The 15,930-nt window shown below is 62.8% G+C and overlaps 2 protein-coding genes across 2 annotated transcripts in view; one reads left to right on the top strand and one right to left on the bottom strand.

Moving 5' to 3' along the window:
* LOC117639275 overlaps window positions 1–15,930 on the bottom strand; it is a 380,425-nt gene that overhangs the window by 235,132 nt on the left and 129,363 nt on the right. The gene's annotated exons all lie outside the window — the stretch shown is intronic.
* Window positions 1–15,930, top strand: part of LOC117639706 (nephrin) — a 65,783-nt gene that overhangs the window by 38,024 nt on the left and 11,829 nt on the right. Inside the window, exon 2 of the mRNA XM_034375582.1 lies at window positions 3,145–3,303. Coding sequence (XP_034231473.1) covers window positions 3,145–3,303 — 159 coding nt within the window. The remainder of the gene's footprint in view (window positions 1–3,144; window positions 3,304–15,930) is intronic.

Genomic DNA, 15,930 nt, shown 5'->3' with positions numbered 1-15,930 from the left:
CCCCCCCGCCGTTCCCATCTGCCGCTCGCTCTATTTCGCCCCATTCGTAGTCTATCTGCGCCCTGCCCCGCCCTGCTCGCTGGGAGCGTGCTAGAAGTACGTACATATTCTTGACTCGACGACGCTGCGCTGGCTGGCTGCTCGGCCAGGGCTCCCCGCGGCCAGGCAGGCAGGCAGGCAGCCCGACCGCCAACGCCGCCCGCCTTACAGTGTATTTACCGAGGAAGGCAGGGCGAGGCGGCATTGCGCTGCACTCGACAAACAGTCGCTCTGTCTCTCTCGCACCCCCGCGGGACGCGCCGGCGCGCCGTGAGTGCGACAGAGACAGGGCCACGAAATAACGGCTCTTCGGAATCAGCGGGCTGCGAAGCCGCAGATTGGATTTCCGAGGGTTCGGCGCCGATAGCCGGTCGCGATTGAGATTGACAACCGAAAAATAAACAAATTTCATATTTGTTTAAACGCCGCCGATTGCTCCGAAACGAACTGCAGTGTCGTGTGTGTGGGTGGGGTTTCCTCCGGGATCTCCCCCCAGGGACTTGGCCGGGGTATTAGCGGCTTTTTTTCGCAGGAGGCGCGGCAGTTCCAGCTCCACGCCCCCGGCACCCCTGCACGGTCCAGAGCCTGCCACGGGCCCCCCCGGGCCCCACCCTAGAAACGGTCAAAATTTTACAAATTTTTTGAGAGTTGGCCCAAGGGCCCCCACCAGGCCCCAGGGGCCGGAGAGGGGAAGGGCCCCCAGCCCCTTTTTTCTTAGCTCTCGCCGGTTTTAATTAGTGCGTGTGTGTGCGCCCCCGCCCGCCCACGCTCGTGTTTGTGTGTGTGTGTGCGTGTGTGTGCGCGCCAGGAGGGGCACTTTTATTCAGCGACCCTCGTCGGGGCCCTTCATATACGCGCCGTCGTCCCAGGACGCTGTTTGACCCCTGCACTCGGTGCTGTGGGCCAGGGGCGGCCGGGGGGCGGTTCGGGTGGGCTCGGCTCGGCTCGGCTCGGCTCGGCTCGGCTCGGCTTGTCCGGAGCCAATCTCGCCGTCACATGTCGGGCCGGCCTTGCCACCACACTGCAGGTCCCCACGGCCCTCCCCCCACCCCGGGAAGGTGTCCCCCCGGGAGCCCCCACCCCCACCCCCACCCCTTCCAGCCCCGATAAATAACCCGCCTCTTTCACACCTCCGGCAGCCTAGCCGGGCTGGCCGGGCTGGCCGAGCTGGCAGCCCCTGGTGGATACAGATTTGCCGCGGCGATCGGGCCAAATCCCTTAAAAACTCGATCACCGCGATAAGCGAGGCTAAGCGACGCTAAGCGGCCGGGCTTGGAACAGCCAGCAATCTGTCTGGCCGGGCACGCTCGGGCTGGGCTGGCGCTGGGTCAAGGGGTGGGGGGAGCACGGGTACCTTGTAAGCTGCGGTCCGCCGGCCTGGCCCAGGGCAAGTTCAATTTTCGCCCTCTTTTTCGGGGCTGGAGCGAGTACACGCCAAGCGCCCTGGGGCTGGGGAAGGTCGGCCTGCGACTTAGTAAAATGGACCTTGCCTCCCGACGCCCTTGCACGTCTCTCTCTCTCTCTCTCTCTCTCTCTCTCTCTCTCTCTCTCTCTCTCTCTCTCTCTCTCTCTCTCTCTCTCTCTCTCCTCCCTCCCCTCCCCCTCCCAGGAGGTTTAGGGAAATGGGTCCGCGGTGTGTCAGACAAGGGCGCCAAGGCGGGCTGAGTGAAAGGCCCCGGCAAACGAGCAGGCGGCACGGCGGCACGGCGAGGCTCATTGGCAGCCAGCAGCCTTCCGTCAATCTTGGAAATGGAAACGCCACGCGGCGCCTCATCCCCCCCCAAAAAAAACTTATTTTATTTGAAAAAAAAATCCTCAATGCGTCCAGGAAATAAAGTGTTGTCCTGCTGATTACAAAAAAAATGACACGTGCCTATCACCACGTGTATAAATTGACGAGTTTTTTTTTTCTTGAATGGATTCCCGGTTCAGCTGATTGCTGTTTATAGCCCGAGGGCGATGACAGTGGAGCCGGCGGATCACCTAGCGAGAGAGCGAGCCGGCGAGAACGACGTGCGAACGGGAGGCAGATGTGCCGGGCGTTAGAGCGATGGCCCGGCAGATCCGGGGGCGGGGCGGGGCGGCAGTGGGGCTCCCAAGGGTCCGCCCCTGCCCCGAGGCCCTGGGGGCCCCGCCAGCCCCGCCAGCCTCTGCAGCAGGGGTGCGACAGGCGGCCCTGGCCCCGCCCCGCCCTCCCCGACGTGGATTCCGGCGACCCTCATCCAGACCCTTTTGCATTTCGTGTTCCCGGCCGAAATTGGCCTTTTCGCTCATTTCGAATATAGTGTCGCCGTGTAGAGATTAATTGAATGGCCGATCCGAGACTCGGTGCCCGGGGCCACTAAATGCTGGCTGTGGAATCGTGGAACCCCTGCCAGGCAGCTAGCCTCGCAGCAAGCGCCCCGTTCTGATGTGGGTCGGGTCTGCCGGCCCCGAGCCCTCTGCTGTGGCTACCTTTGTCAGCACACGCTAGAGCACACAGTGTACCTGCAAGCCCGGTGCGGCGGTGCGCACACTTTGATAGGCGGCGTCCTTCCTGAGCGCCCCGCCGCAGGTTTAGTCATAACACAACTACACTGTGTGCGCAAAGCGCTTCCGGTCCGTTTTTCTCCGGCAGTGTAGGCCCCGGTCTCGGTAATCCGGCCGTCAATTAAGTTTTTCGGCGCGCCTTGTCGCCGAGTTGCCCTCAAAGTGTGAAGGATTTCCTCAAGTTTGGCGGTTCGGTTTCCTTTCAAAGCACGCGGCTTCGCGCGCCACGCGGCCCCGTCGTAATCCGTGAGGCCGCGCCGAGCCGAGCCGAGCCTGCCGGGGGCACTGGCGCGACCAAAGCCCGGAGTTTGGTTCGGAAAACAGACCGGAAATGGGGTACAGTTTCGACGAAAAATCCGAGTTTTGAACGCCTCTGCTTTTGTAAAAACCAGCCTAAAAATCTCAAATGCTTTTTTTTTTTTTTGGTCCGTTGTAAGCCGACTCTCTTCGTCTGCGGAGCGAGATTGTAATCGTGTTTTTCTGTGGCGCGCAATGCAGCGCGAACTTTGACTGTGTGTGTGTGTGTGTGACTGTGTGTGTGTGACAGTGTGTGACCGTTGGCCCGTCTGCCCGCAGCGCCGCCCGCCGGCATCGAGATCATCAACCGGGACGGCAGCAGCGTCAACAAGGTGGAGATCGCCGAGAGGAAGGAGGTGGAGCTGGAGTGCCGCGTCAAGGAGAGCAAGCCTGCCGCCACCATCGTCTGGTTCCGCGACAACGTGGAGCTCAAGCTGAGTGAGTACCAACTCCTTGTTCACCGAATTGGGGGGAAAAACACAAACTTTCCGGGCTTCTTCTTCAAATTGGGGTGAAAAAAAAAGAGAGAAAGGTTTGGTGGGTGGATCTCCTCTTTAGTACAGACGCCAGCTTAAATCGACTATCAGGTTTTTTTGCCAGTAGTTCCGAAATCAGGGATTAAACCACTGAAAATTTCGCGGGTGGTTGCCTGGCTGTTTTTTCCAGTGCGCCCCCGCAGGCAGTGCCAGCACCGCGGCCCAAAGTGGTTCTTCCGCGCCGCCGCTGCAGCAGGCTGTCTCACTCGCACTCACGCGGCCTTGGGCGCGCTGCGCGGCGCTGCGCGTGGGTGCGAGAGAGACAGCGCGCGGTCGCGGTTCATGAACTCTCGGGGCGTGATTGTGGAACCCCGACGGGGCATAGCGTGGACTTCAATAGGCGCTATAACTCATCCCCTTTTCGCTCGGCTGCTGATTTAGTGGCGCTCCCTGTCCTACCCCAGCCAGCGCCGTCGCAGTCGTTCTCGTCGCTCCGTCTCTCTCGCACGCACGCGGCGTCCCGTGAAGGTGCGAGAGAGACGGAGCGACCCTCAGTCTGCAGTGGCGTCGCGGCGCTGCCGGAGAAGGACTGCTCTCACACAAACCAAGTCCGGGGTGTCATCCCTCCCACACGCCACTTCTTTTTCACTCGCACTCTCGGCGCTGCTGGCCTTTCTACCAGTGTGCTTTCTTCATCCCTGGATGATTTTTCCACCCCCTCGGGCAGACACAGAGGACCGGGTCGCAACACACTGGCCCTCCAAGTGACGGTGCGTCGCTCAGTCCGCGGATCTGCTTCACAAAAAGTGACTTGGTTCAAACATCCCAATTTTTTGTGTATGTGTGTGTTTTTTCTTGTTTTTCGTTGAAACGGGGATAGCCCCGTGTCGCACTCCAGGTGGATGAATTGCGCCGGGCTGGAGCCTGGGCTGGAGCCTGGGCTGGAGCCTGGGCTGGCTGGAGTGGGGCCGTCCCTTGTGCCACTGTATCCATCCGGGCTGCTGGTAATCCTCTTTGGAACACCCCGCCAAGCCGCGCCCCGCCCCGCCCCGCCCCGCCCCGCCACGGCGCCGTGTTGATCTGACGAATGCTCTGAATTGATAATGGGCGAGGTGCAAACGCCAGGCAAGCGTCTGCCTGATTATAAGAGCGGCCTGGCCTGCCAGCACCAGCCAGCGCAAAGGCGGCAAGGCAGCGGACTCATTCCGAGAGTCCTTCTCGTCGCTCTGTCTCTCTCGCACTCGCGGGGCGCCCCTCGTAGGAGCGAGAGAGACAGAGCGACGAAAGCGACTGGCGGTCTGGCGGCTTACTCCCTCGCCGATAAGACTCTGCGGCACGGTGCGGCACACTGCGGTGTCGCTAAGTGCCGCCCGGCTGATGGAATAGGCCGCGGGCCAGGCCAGGGCCGGGCCAGGCGTCCCGCCTTCCATCTTCGCGATTGGCTTAGTATTTCCTGGATCGGGATTAATATTAGGATTCTTGGCACCGCCGCTTCGCGAGGCTTCGCGAGGCTAGCGAGGCTTCGCGCGCTGCGACGTCGTCGTGGTGGTTCGGCGAGGAGAGCACCGTCGGAACCGGCGGTGCACTGCAAAGCAACGACTGTGACGTCGGCGTGCCATTCGAACGAACGTCCCAAGAAGGGCGCAAACGTGTCGTGTGTGTGTGTGTGTGTGTGTGTGTGTGTGTGTGTGTGTGTGTGTGTGTGTCCTTGCCTGTGGTGCAGCCAGCCGCGCCGAGTATTCAGCCATTGCCGGTGCTTCTCCTCGCCTAGCTTCGCCTCGCCCGGCGCGTCTTGGGACCCACTCAAAGGGGTTAGCATTCGGAAGGGGCATGGCGGTGTGCAAGGTTTCTTGCTCCAACTTGTACCTCGCAGGACCCTGTAGGACTCTCTGTAGGACCCTCCCGGGAGGCGGGAAGGGGTTATGAATAGCCCCACGCCCCGCGCACACCAGCGGCCGCGTCTCTCTGTCTCTCTCGCACTCGCGGGGCGCTCGGCGGTGGGTGCGAGAGAGAGAGAGAGAGAGAGAGAGAGAGAGAGAGAGAGAGAGAGAGAGAGAGAGAGAGACGGCGTGCAGGGCGTGCAGCGAGAGGCGCGCAGTCCGAGTGCCGCTCGGCGTGTGTGTCTGCTAATGGCGATGAGCATCCCGTTTGGAGAGCCAGGCCGTCACTCTGTCTCTCTCGCACCCGCTGCCGCGCAGCGCTCCGCGAGCGCGAGGGAGTGAGATAGAGACAGAGCGACGAAACGCTATGTGCGAAATCAGTTCGCACAGCGCGCGTCTCGGTTCTAAAGAAAACCGGTTTTGTTGCTGTTTTTAGCGTGTACCGCGCGCGCTGGCGCGGAGTGACGAGGCTGTCCGATTACCGGTACCGCGGTGGGGCGGGGCGGGGCGGGGCGCAGTCCAGGCCGGGCAGGGCAGGGGGATAGGCGGGCGGACTTTACGGGTCATGAAAAGAGCTATAACCCAGTTCTGCAGCTCGCGGGGGCCTCGCGGGGCTTCGCGGGGCACTCGCGGGGTGCTGGTGGCCAAAGCGGCGTGGCGCGGCGTGGCGTGGCGTGGCGTGGCGTGGCGTGGCACGCCTTGTCGGACAGCCATGCCCAGCGAGTGCAACGACGCTGATACCCTGTAGCAGGAAAACGCGCCACCCTAAAAAAAACCCCATCCCCCGCCCCCAAAAGAAAAAAAAACGCAAAAAAAAAATTCAGACTTGGCAGAAAAGTGGAAACAGTTTCTGCTGGTGCCGCCTGGTTGTGTTTCTAGTGCAAGTTCTGCAGACCTAACCTTCCAGACTGGCGCAGATCTCTCTCGGCAGCACTAACCAAGTTTTTAGCGGCGGTAAAAATGAGTTAACGCGGATCTGGGAATTGTTGTTTTGCGAGCACCTCCGCGTCGTCGGGCAGCACTGGCGCTGTCCTGCCTCCCCTCCCGGTCCAGCGGCTGCGAGAGAGAGAGAGAGAGAGAGAGAGAGAGAGAGAGAGAGAGAGAGAGAGAGAGAGAGAGAGAGAGAGAGAGAGAGAGAGAGAGAGAGAGAGAGAGACGAGGGCGCTGTTGGGGTTCGAGCTGCAGCAGGCAGTCAGTCGGCTGTTTCTTGCGCTAGGCAGAAGTGTGGTCGGGGTCGCGGCGCTGAAGAAGCCGCGCCTAACTCGCGGCTGACCGCGCCACGCCCCGCCGCGCTCCCCCACCCTTATAAAGTGGCCGCGCCGCCCTGCCGGTGGCACGGGGTGCAGACAGCGGGTTGCATCCCAACAGCGCTTCCGTCGCTCTGTCTCACTCGCACTCCTGGGGCGCCCCGTAGGAGAGCGAGAGAGGCAGAGCGACGTTCGGCGTCACCCTTACACGGAGCCTTACCAGCTACACGGAGTGCGCGTCCGAATACAAAACAACGGCCGCGCCGCTTGACTGCGTGCGCGACAAGGACGGGAGACACTACCGCCCTTCCTCTCTCTCTCTCTCTCTCTCTCTCTCTCTCTCTCTCTCTCTCTCTCTCTCTCTCTCTCTCTCTCTCTCTCTCTCTCTGCACGCGTCTCTGCTAATTACATATTCCGCCCCCTTTGTGCGACCGTACCGCTGCTCTGCCTGCGCGCCCTGCGCAGTGGGGTGGAGGATCCTGCACTGCAGGGCGCTGGGCCGCGTGGCCGCGTGCGAGGCGAGCACGCACCTGTCGCTCGCGAAGGCAGCCGCCCTCGGCCCTGCTCATCCCCCTCTGTCTGTCTCTCTCGCACCCCCACGGGGCCCACGGGGCGGGCCGCGAGTGCGAGAGAGACAGAGCACCCGCGCGTTATTCGGAACGCGCCCGCAGGAAGGGAGTGCCGCGCCGCCGCGGCGCGTACAATTGAAGTGGAAAGTTTTTCTTTCCCCTCCCCCATCGCCCCCTCCCCTTTTTTTCGGGTACCGTTCCCCGGGAAAGAATAGCAAAGCCTTGGACACGTTCCGGCAGGGAAAGCTTTCGCGCGGATTTGCACGTGTGCGGGGAGGGGGGGGGGGCTGTACGTACTCAACTACAAATCAGGGCGTTGTCAATATAGGGCGAGCGGACCCTTCCGCTTCAACCTGAACCCGTATCTCAGCCCCCTGGCCCCCTGGCCCCTCTCCCCTGGGACTTTGCAAAAGGGAAAGGGAGGGGACAGATAGGCCCCTGGAGGAGGGGGAGAGGGAGAGAGAGAGGCCGTCCATACATTGGCCGATGCACAAAGAGAGCGAGCCGGCTCGGAAGCCTCTCACCCACTTACACTATCACTCCGAGTTTGTAAGCCTTGTCTTCTTTTTTATCTCCCTCCCCGTTGTTTCCCTCTCTCTTTCTCTCCCGCCCTTACGACTCCCCCGCTCCCCCCGTTCGGACGCTAGCGCGCCATTTCCTACACTTGTCCCCCGGCCCCCTCTCCGCCTTCTCCGGTTATCCTGCGTCGAAATCCTCTCGAAACTACTTGCTCGTCCCTTTGCCGGCCCTTTTTGGCATTCCTCCTCCGGGTCTCGCCGTATCGCCGTCTCCCTCGCACTCCTCGGCCGGCCGGGCTCGCTGTCTCTCTCGCACTGCCCGGCCGATTCCGTGCCCAGCGGCCCAGCGGCCCAGCGCGGTGCCCAGTCTCCCCGACGTAATTGACCATCAGCAGGCCGATTCCGAACAGTGTGGCTGCGTGGCTGCGTCTCCCTCGCACCCCCGGGGCGTCCCGCAGCATGCCGCAGTGCGAGAGAGACAGCGACGGAGGCGGCGGTCGGCATCAGTCTGCTGCAAGGGCAAGGCGGCTGGAGATGCCTCGCCGCCACGCACGCCGCAGAATGATGCCGTCGCTCCGTCTCTGTCGCACTCGCGGGCCGAGGCGGAGCGACCAAACGACTCGCGGGAATCGCTTTGGCTGGCTGGCCTCTAACCGTCCTACAGTGTGGGAACTACAAAGCCCCAAAAACGAAGTTCGCCGCGGCTTTTCAAAAAAATACAGTGCACAGTTCGAGTGCAGGCTGGTTCTGTTTCTAGTAGTGTCGAGGTGGCGGTGGCCAGGCCAGGCCAGCCAGCGCGCCTTGCGGTAGGGATGCACTTCTGGACGGCATCCAACGTGCGTCTGGGCTGCCTGCTGCCTCTGGGGCGGGGCGGGGCGGGGCGGGGCGGGGCGGGGCGGGCGTGCACTCCGGAATATGGTATCGGGACATGGCGGCAGGGCCCGGCAGGGCAGCAGGGCTGGCGAGGCGCGCCGCGAGGCCAGGCTATGATGGATTGGCTGAGCGAGACTACTCGCGCGTCTGCAGCGCGCCCGCCATAACCCGCGAGCCGCACTTCTCGTGTTTTGTCTCTCTCTCTCTCTCTCTCACTCACACACTTCGCACTCACACGTTTGCTCTATCCCTCCCGACCCAATTTCGTACAGCCAGGGTGCGGCAGGCAGCGCGGAAAAGACAACGAAAATGGAAGCAATTTGTTTCGAACGCATCTCTTTTTTATATTTTTTTATCCTCTCGTGTGTGTGTGTGTGTGTGTGCTCTCCTCGTTGGCGGTGCCTCCGCGGCGGCCCGGCTTCTTGGCGCGCGGCGCCTCATCCTTCTCCTCCTTCTTCTTCTTCTTCTTTTGGATCTCCCGCGCGTGAAAGCATGGTAAATAATTTGACCGGGAGAGGGGGTCGGGGGCGGGGGCGTTAGTTTACTCAGATCCGTGTCGCTGGCTGGCGTTTGCTGGGCGTTGCTGGCGTGAGGCAGGCCATGGGATTGATTCCTCTGGAACCACTCTGCACTTCCGCAGTCTGGCAGGCCGGTCTTCCGGGCGAGCGGACGGACGGACGGACAGGCGGACAGACCGACGGACAGAGAACCGCTGCTGCGATCGCTACCGCCGTGCCCGGCCATGCCGCTGCACCGTTCGCTTTGTGCGCCACGGTTCATGGCTCATGTGAGATTCAATATGAGTCCGCATTCCAGCTGCCCCCCTCTCTCTCTCTCTCTCTCTCTCTCTCTCTCTCTCTCTCTCTCTCTCTCTCTCTCTCTCTCTCTCGCAGGCCGTAAAGGCGATGTAATGGTGCCCTCCTGAAGCATACGGACATCCACGGCGCGTCCCGCCGCAGCCAGGAAGAAAAGCCAAGGGAAAAGGGGGAAAAAGGAAAGGGAGGCGGCCGGGTTATATTAGTTTCATTTCCGGAAAAGCTGCACCTCTCTCTCTCGCACTCTCGCGCCGCTGTTCGGCGTGTACGCGAAAGAAGGTCCGGTGTGGGGCCTTTGGTGTGGGCGGCGGCTACCCCGCCCCGTCTGGGATATTTGTTTGAGAGGAGCCGGGGAAATATTATTTTCAGTGTAGAAACTTGGTCGTGGTGTGTAATATAGAGATGGCTGTTCCTGACTTTGACGGCCGCCGAAGTTCCCCTATTGTTATCAGCCGGCACTGGGGCCGTGGGGGCCTGGAGCCCTGGAGGCCCTGGAGTCTCGGTGGGGGGCCCCTGCTCCTCCGAGGATGAATAAAAGTTGGTCCACTTTCTCCCGGCGCTGGGCAGTGAATTTGTCGCGGTATCGCCCTGGAGCCTGGAATAGGCCTGGAACGGGCCTGGAACGCCTGGAATGGGATTTGGAGTAACGCTATTGCCGGCTAACTATGGAAATGGCAGGCGGATCGGATCAAGTTATGGCGCTGCCCCGCCCCCACGGCCGGCCCCAAGGGACCTGCCCCCGACCTCTGCCCCCGGCCTCTGCCCCCGCCCCGCCCCCACCCCCGGGCGTCCCAGGTGAGACAATGCCCCTCCTCGGCGCGGCGCTGCTCCAGGCCGCTCGCATGTCGGGTGCGCCTCGTGCGTCGGGTCCCTCATGCCCTTGAACTGGAACAAGCGCCGACCGCCGCCCCCCGAGGCCGCCGAGCTCGCCGAGCGGGCACACTGGCGACGCGACACGGCCCGTCGAGTGGGCTTTATATTGCCGGCCGTCGCCTCCCCGAGGCCCTCCAGCTCCTCCAGGTCCTTAAGGGTGCAAAGTGCTACACTCGGCGGCGGGGCCGAAAGCGGCGAAAGCGGCGAAACCGAAACCAATCGTCTTCCTTGTTGCCTCCTTTCCGCCGGGGCGACACGCACACACATTACCACACGCGCACACACACTCACACACAAGGCCTTCACTCTTGCGTCCCTACTGCGGACCTGGCCGAGGCCGAGGCCAGGCGGCCCCGTGCGGCGCTGCCGGGCGCGGCGCTGTCCCGGACAAGTACGTCAAGTCTGCCGGGGACACGGGGACGATCCGGGGGCGGAAAGTTGTGACGAGCGCCGCCATGCGCCTCCGCCAAAGGTCGACGTCGACGTGCGTGGGAGGAGGCCGCTATGAGAATTGTGGCGGCCAAGTTTTGCGGCGGGGGCTGTCTCTCTCGCACGCACGGGGCGTGCCTTCGGGTGCGAGAGAGACAGAGAGCGCCGTTTGGAACCAAACTGCAGCAGCCCGCCGCCATCGCTGCGCTCATAACCAGCAAGGCGAGTGTTCTCGTCGCGCTGCCCAGAGCTCCGTGAGTGCGAGAGAGACAGAGCGACCCTCTGGAATCACGGGGCCGGGTTCAAGCCTGGCCGCCGCAAGTAGCCTGGCCGCCCCGCCCGGACGGATCACACAGCGGCACGAAATCACTCGAGGGCCGTTGCCGCCGCCACTGGGAGGCCGCAGGCTGACTCCGGGAGTCGCTCTGTCTCTCTCGCACTCGCACGGGCCGCCCCACGAGTGCGAGAGAGACAGAGCGACGAAAACGGCTCTCGGAATCAGTCTGCTGGGAGGCGCAGGCAGGGCATTGTCCGTGGCGCTTTGATCGCGTCATGAGACGCCGGCCGGAGGGGAGGGGGGAAGGGGAGGGGAGGGGGAGGGGGGGGGAGGGGGGGGAGGGGAGGGGTGCAGAAAAGCGGCGTTCGGTTGTGTGTGAACTCGTTGCGATAGCGGCGCAGCGGCGCCTGGAAGTATTTATGGCCACGTCATCTGGTAAGCCCCTTTCGCCTGGAAGGAGGAGAGAGGGAGGGGAGGCCATCTCTTTCTATCCGTTTCCGTGTGCTGCTCCTTCCGGGGCCCCGCCTCGCAGCGGGTGGGGCGGGGCGGGGCGGCGACCCCCTGGAATGTGTGGGAGGAAGTCATCCTTTATCAGGGCTCCGCAAATTGGTTGGCTGCTGCACGGTGCCCTTGTTAGCCCCGCTTGCGACGCCCCGTCGAGGTAACGGCCTGGCTCGGCACGCCACGGCGCGGCACGGCGCGGCAAGGGTCAAGCGGTGTTGTTAGCGCCGATCAGGAGAGGAAAGGTGACAAGAAAAAGGACAATGGACGTGGTCGGCCAGTGCCGCGACAAACAGGCCGACGTTAGCACCACCGCGCTGCACGGGCGTCGAACAGGGTCGCCAACCCCAGCGGGGGAGGCGACTTTTTCCTGTTTGGCGGGCTGAGGTTGGCATCCCTCACGACACTGGTGCATGGCGGTTGGCAGCACTGCGCGGCTGGCCGTGCCGCCACACGCGCGTTGCCGTGCTGCCTACCTCGCAGGCGGCCGACCCTCCCGGGCCTCGAAGCCTCCAAGCCGGCTGCTGCTGCTGGTGGTGCTGCTGACCAGCACGCCGCTGGCGCTGGGTCCTGGCGGTGCTGGCGGTCCTGGCTCGGCCCGCAGGCTTCGGCCCTGCTTGATATTCATATGCAAATATTGAACCTCTTGCAAGGCAGGCTAGGTGCTCCGCCCCCTCCCCCCGCGCCGCCGCCCCGGCGTGCAATTTGCGGCACTTCATGTGGGTGACCCGGCCCCGCCCCGCGCCGCGCCCCGCTCGCTCGCACTGCTCGCATTGTGCGCCCCGGTTCCCGCAGACTGGTTCCGAGAGTCGTCGCTCTGTCTCTCTCGCACTCACGGGGCGTCCCGTGTAGGTGCGAGAGAGACAGAGTCTGCGGGCTGCCGGATCGGGCCGCCGACGCCCGAAGGGGCAGGGGGAGGGGCAGGGGCAGGGGGAGGGTCCCGAGGGACGCCGGGTCAAGGTGCCGCCGGTTAAGACGGCGAGATTCAAATTGCGGGACTAACTGGTGCCGGAAACTAGTTAACGCCACGCCGCTAGAAAAGGATGGCGGTGGCGGCGGCGAGAGAGAGAGGGGGGGGGGGGGCGAATCTGGCGGCGGAGTGAGTGAGCCGGCGTCATCCTATTACCGCCTCGTGTAGGCCCGCCGGTGGCCCGTCGCTCTGTCTCTCTCGCACCCCCGCGCGCAGCCCGCGCCGCGCCGTGAGTGCGAGAGAGACAGGCTGCGCTTCGATTTCCGATAGCGCGTTATTGTTATTACTATCAGAGTGGCGCCGCGTTAAGTGGGCCTTCCGTATTACAGTATTAGAGCCATCCCATTATCGTCGCGAGCTTCTTTTTCTGCCGGCGGCCGCGGCGGGCTGTCTCTCTCGCTCTCGAGGGGCGTCCCCGCGGTGCGAGAGAGACGCAGCGACGCGCCGCGCCCTCGGCAGTCTCGCGCCGCGTGCATTCTGGAGGCGATTTCGAGCTGACGCTTCGCCATCCGGGCCATCCGCACCTTGAGCCTCCGGTGGCGGGGGCGAACGCTCGCTCGGCTGCCTCGCCAGTCCGATTGGCGCGCCCGCACTTTAAATTTAAACTCTTTTAAACTCTCAAATTTATGCACGGCTTTTTTTACAGTGCGGCTTTCCTGCGGTGCCGTCCCCTCTGTTCGGTCCTCGTTGGGGTTTTGGGCCCTTCGCGTCCGCAGGGCCGCGCTGGGGCGGGGCTGGAGCGGTGGCCCGTGGGGGCGGGGCGGCGGGGGCGCTCGGAAGCTGGAAGGCCACACATCTGGAAGTGATTGTCACCAGTGTAGTGTCCAGTGGAGCGCTATGCGTGGGGTCGGCCTCGCCCCGCCCCGCCCCGCCCCGCCCCGCCCCGCCTGCGGGATGCCGCCGCTTCTTTCCCTTTTTAGGATCCGCGCTTCAAACCCACCGCCACACCCCGCCCGTCCGGCCGCACCGCCCCTCCCCCCTCCCCCTCCACTGGACCGCCCCCTCCCCACCCCGCCATCCGGATGAAATCAATAGGCTTGTAGCCCGCGAGTCCTCCGAGCCCTGCCGCCCTGCCTGGCCCTGCCGCCCTGCGCGCTGTGAGGAAGTACGGCGTACCGCCGGTTCGCGCGGGTTGCCGGGTTTCGGTTCCAGCGCGCCGCTGTACTGCAGGCCGTTCCATCGCTCTGTCTCTCTCGCACCGATACGGACCGCCCCTCGAGTGCGAGAGAGAGAGAGAGAGAGAGAGAGAGAGAAAGAGACGACGAATGCCGATGGCTTTCCCGGCGGCGGCCTGTAATGCATTATTTGCGAGACTCCAATTGATTCCGCTGAATATTATTATTACATTATTACGCACTCTCGGTTCGGCTCCCCTCCCCCCCCCCTCTCTCTCCCCCCTTTCTCTCTCTCCCCTCTGTGTCCGGCAGCGGGGACCCCTTTCTCTGTGGCACGGCCCTTCCAACACACGAACACGAGCCAGTCACACACACACACGGTTTCCTAATCAGAGGCTCTGCAATGTATTTTCACACACGTGCGTGATTTACGTCCAGTTTCGTTACCTATCGTGTACACATGCAATACAATATTCAGGCCTAATCAATGTCACAGTCACGTACAGAAATTTATAAATGAACTATAACGCCGCAAAGGCATTTTTTTTGTTGTTTTTTTTTTCTTTTTAAAATGAAAAATGTTTGCATTATTTCATACCTTTGTTTGTAAAACGCGCGCGCGCGCGCGCACACACACACACACACACACACATCCCGCTCAGCCAATGACGAAAGCCCGTCGCTCTGGACGCGCTGCTCAGAGATAAGCCGCGCGCGGTCGCCAGTGGCCGAGCCGGTGGCGTTCCGAACGGGGCGCGTCGTCGCTCTGTCTCTCTCGCACCCCACCGGCCTGCGGGGGACTGGGGGGACGCCCCTGGGAGTGCGAGAGAGACAGGAGACAGCTGCGGTGAAACAAGCGGCGGCCGCCATTCATTTTTCAGACCTCTTTTCACTTTTCATCCGCCGCTCTCCGCCGCAGTGGCACTGCCGTGGCGCTGCAGTGGGCCGCCGCCGCGCGCCAACGCCGCCAAAGACTTCCACTCCCCCGCGCCGGACAAAAAGGGACAAACAAACAATAACAATAACCGCCCTGGAGGTTGCTGTTGCGTTTCTCCTTGTTGTTGTTGTCGCGTCAGAATCTATTCCTCCCTCCGATTTTTCGACCATTTTTTTAAATGTAGTTGGGCCACGTTAATAAGGGCTTCTGACTAGGTTTGACCGCTTCGCCGCTGGCCGCGCGCCCGTCCAGTGAGTGTGTGTGAGGAGAGAGAAAGTAGAGAGTCAGACGAAAGGCCAGTCCGGTGTAAGAGGATTCCGATCACTTGCCGGCGGCATGCCCAACCCCAACCCCAACCAACCGACGGCCCAAAAGGGCCAAGAGGCCCAACCCCAATCCATCGCCGCCAGGTGGATAATCGTGGCTCTTTCTCCGCAGCTTCCTTCCCGTTCTCGCTTGTTGTTGTTGTTGTTGTTGTTGTTGTTGGCCGCGTCGCCGTCCGAGTGCCGGCGCCGCAATATGTCGCCGGACGGTTTCTGCGAGATTAGCCCGGACGAGACCGGGATATGGCAGCGTGTGTGGACCTTGGTCCGGCGGGGGGGGGCGGGGCGGGGCCGCCACTGTGCCTTGAGCACGGCCATCAGTCAGACCGTTATAGCTACGCCGGATTTATACGACGACAGCCACTGTGTGTGTCCGAGTGTGCGTGTGTGTGCGTGTGTGTGTGTGTGTGTGTGTGTGTGTGCGCGCGCGCCGGACAGTAACCGTGGCGCTTCTGGGGACCTCGCGGCATCAGCATGAGATGGAAAGGTCGATAAAACAATGATTGTCATCATTAATGAAAAGTTGGGCAAGTTGCCTTGCAAGGCGGGTGCAAGGGAGGCTGCGACGCGACCGACAGACGCCGAGAAAGATAAATAAAGGCAAACTTTGTATTTTTTTTTCTCCGATGGCGGCAGCGGAGGCGGAGCACCGAGGGGAAAACAAACACAATGCCGGTGGAGATGGGGAAGGAGAGGCGACGCAAGGCGAGGGCGGCGATGCCAGCAGACTGCCAGCGATACTGGCGAGGCGGGGCGAGGCTAGGGCGACGCTAGGGCGACGCCGCGCCGTGACGCTCCAACCGTTTTCAGTCATCGCTCGCACTTGCCATTTCGGCTCAAACTCGATTCCCTGCCGGGCCCCGCTGCCCCGCTGCCTCGCAGCCTCGCCTCTCTCCTCGACCTGAATCCTCAATCTCAATCTGAATGCATATCTGAAGACGCCGGGACGGCGGCCGGGCCGGGTCGCAGTGACTCTGTCCTGCTCTGTCCTCGTTGTCCACGGAGCACCCCGACGGACCGGCCGGGCGGCCGGGCGACCGCCGCCTGCGGACGGCGGGGTAGGCCGCCCGCCGCGCTGGCCTGCTCCACGGGCAGGCCCGCGCTGCAGGCTACCATTACCATTAAGGGCTGGCCCGCTCGCTGGGACGGCTCACCGCTCATTATCAGACAGACGCACGTCGCTTCAAGCCGCGGTGCGGTCGTGGAACAGGACTGGGATCAGACATCAAACGCACCGCGAAGCGTGCGGCGTGCTGCAATCG

This window comes from Thrips palmi, unplaced genomic scaffold (assembly GCF_012932325.1).
Source record: "Thrips palmi isolate BJ-2018 unplaced genomic scaffold, TpBJ-2018v1 HiC_scaffold_11, whole genome shotgun sequence".
NCBI lineage: Eukaryota > Metazoa > Arthropoda > Insecta > Thysanoptera > Thripidae > Thrips > Thrips palmi.
This window is presented reverse-complemented; position numbering and strand designations above follow the sequence as displayed.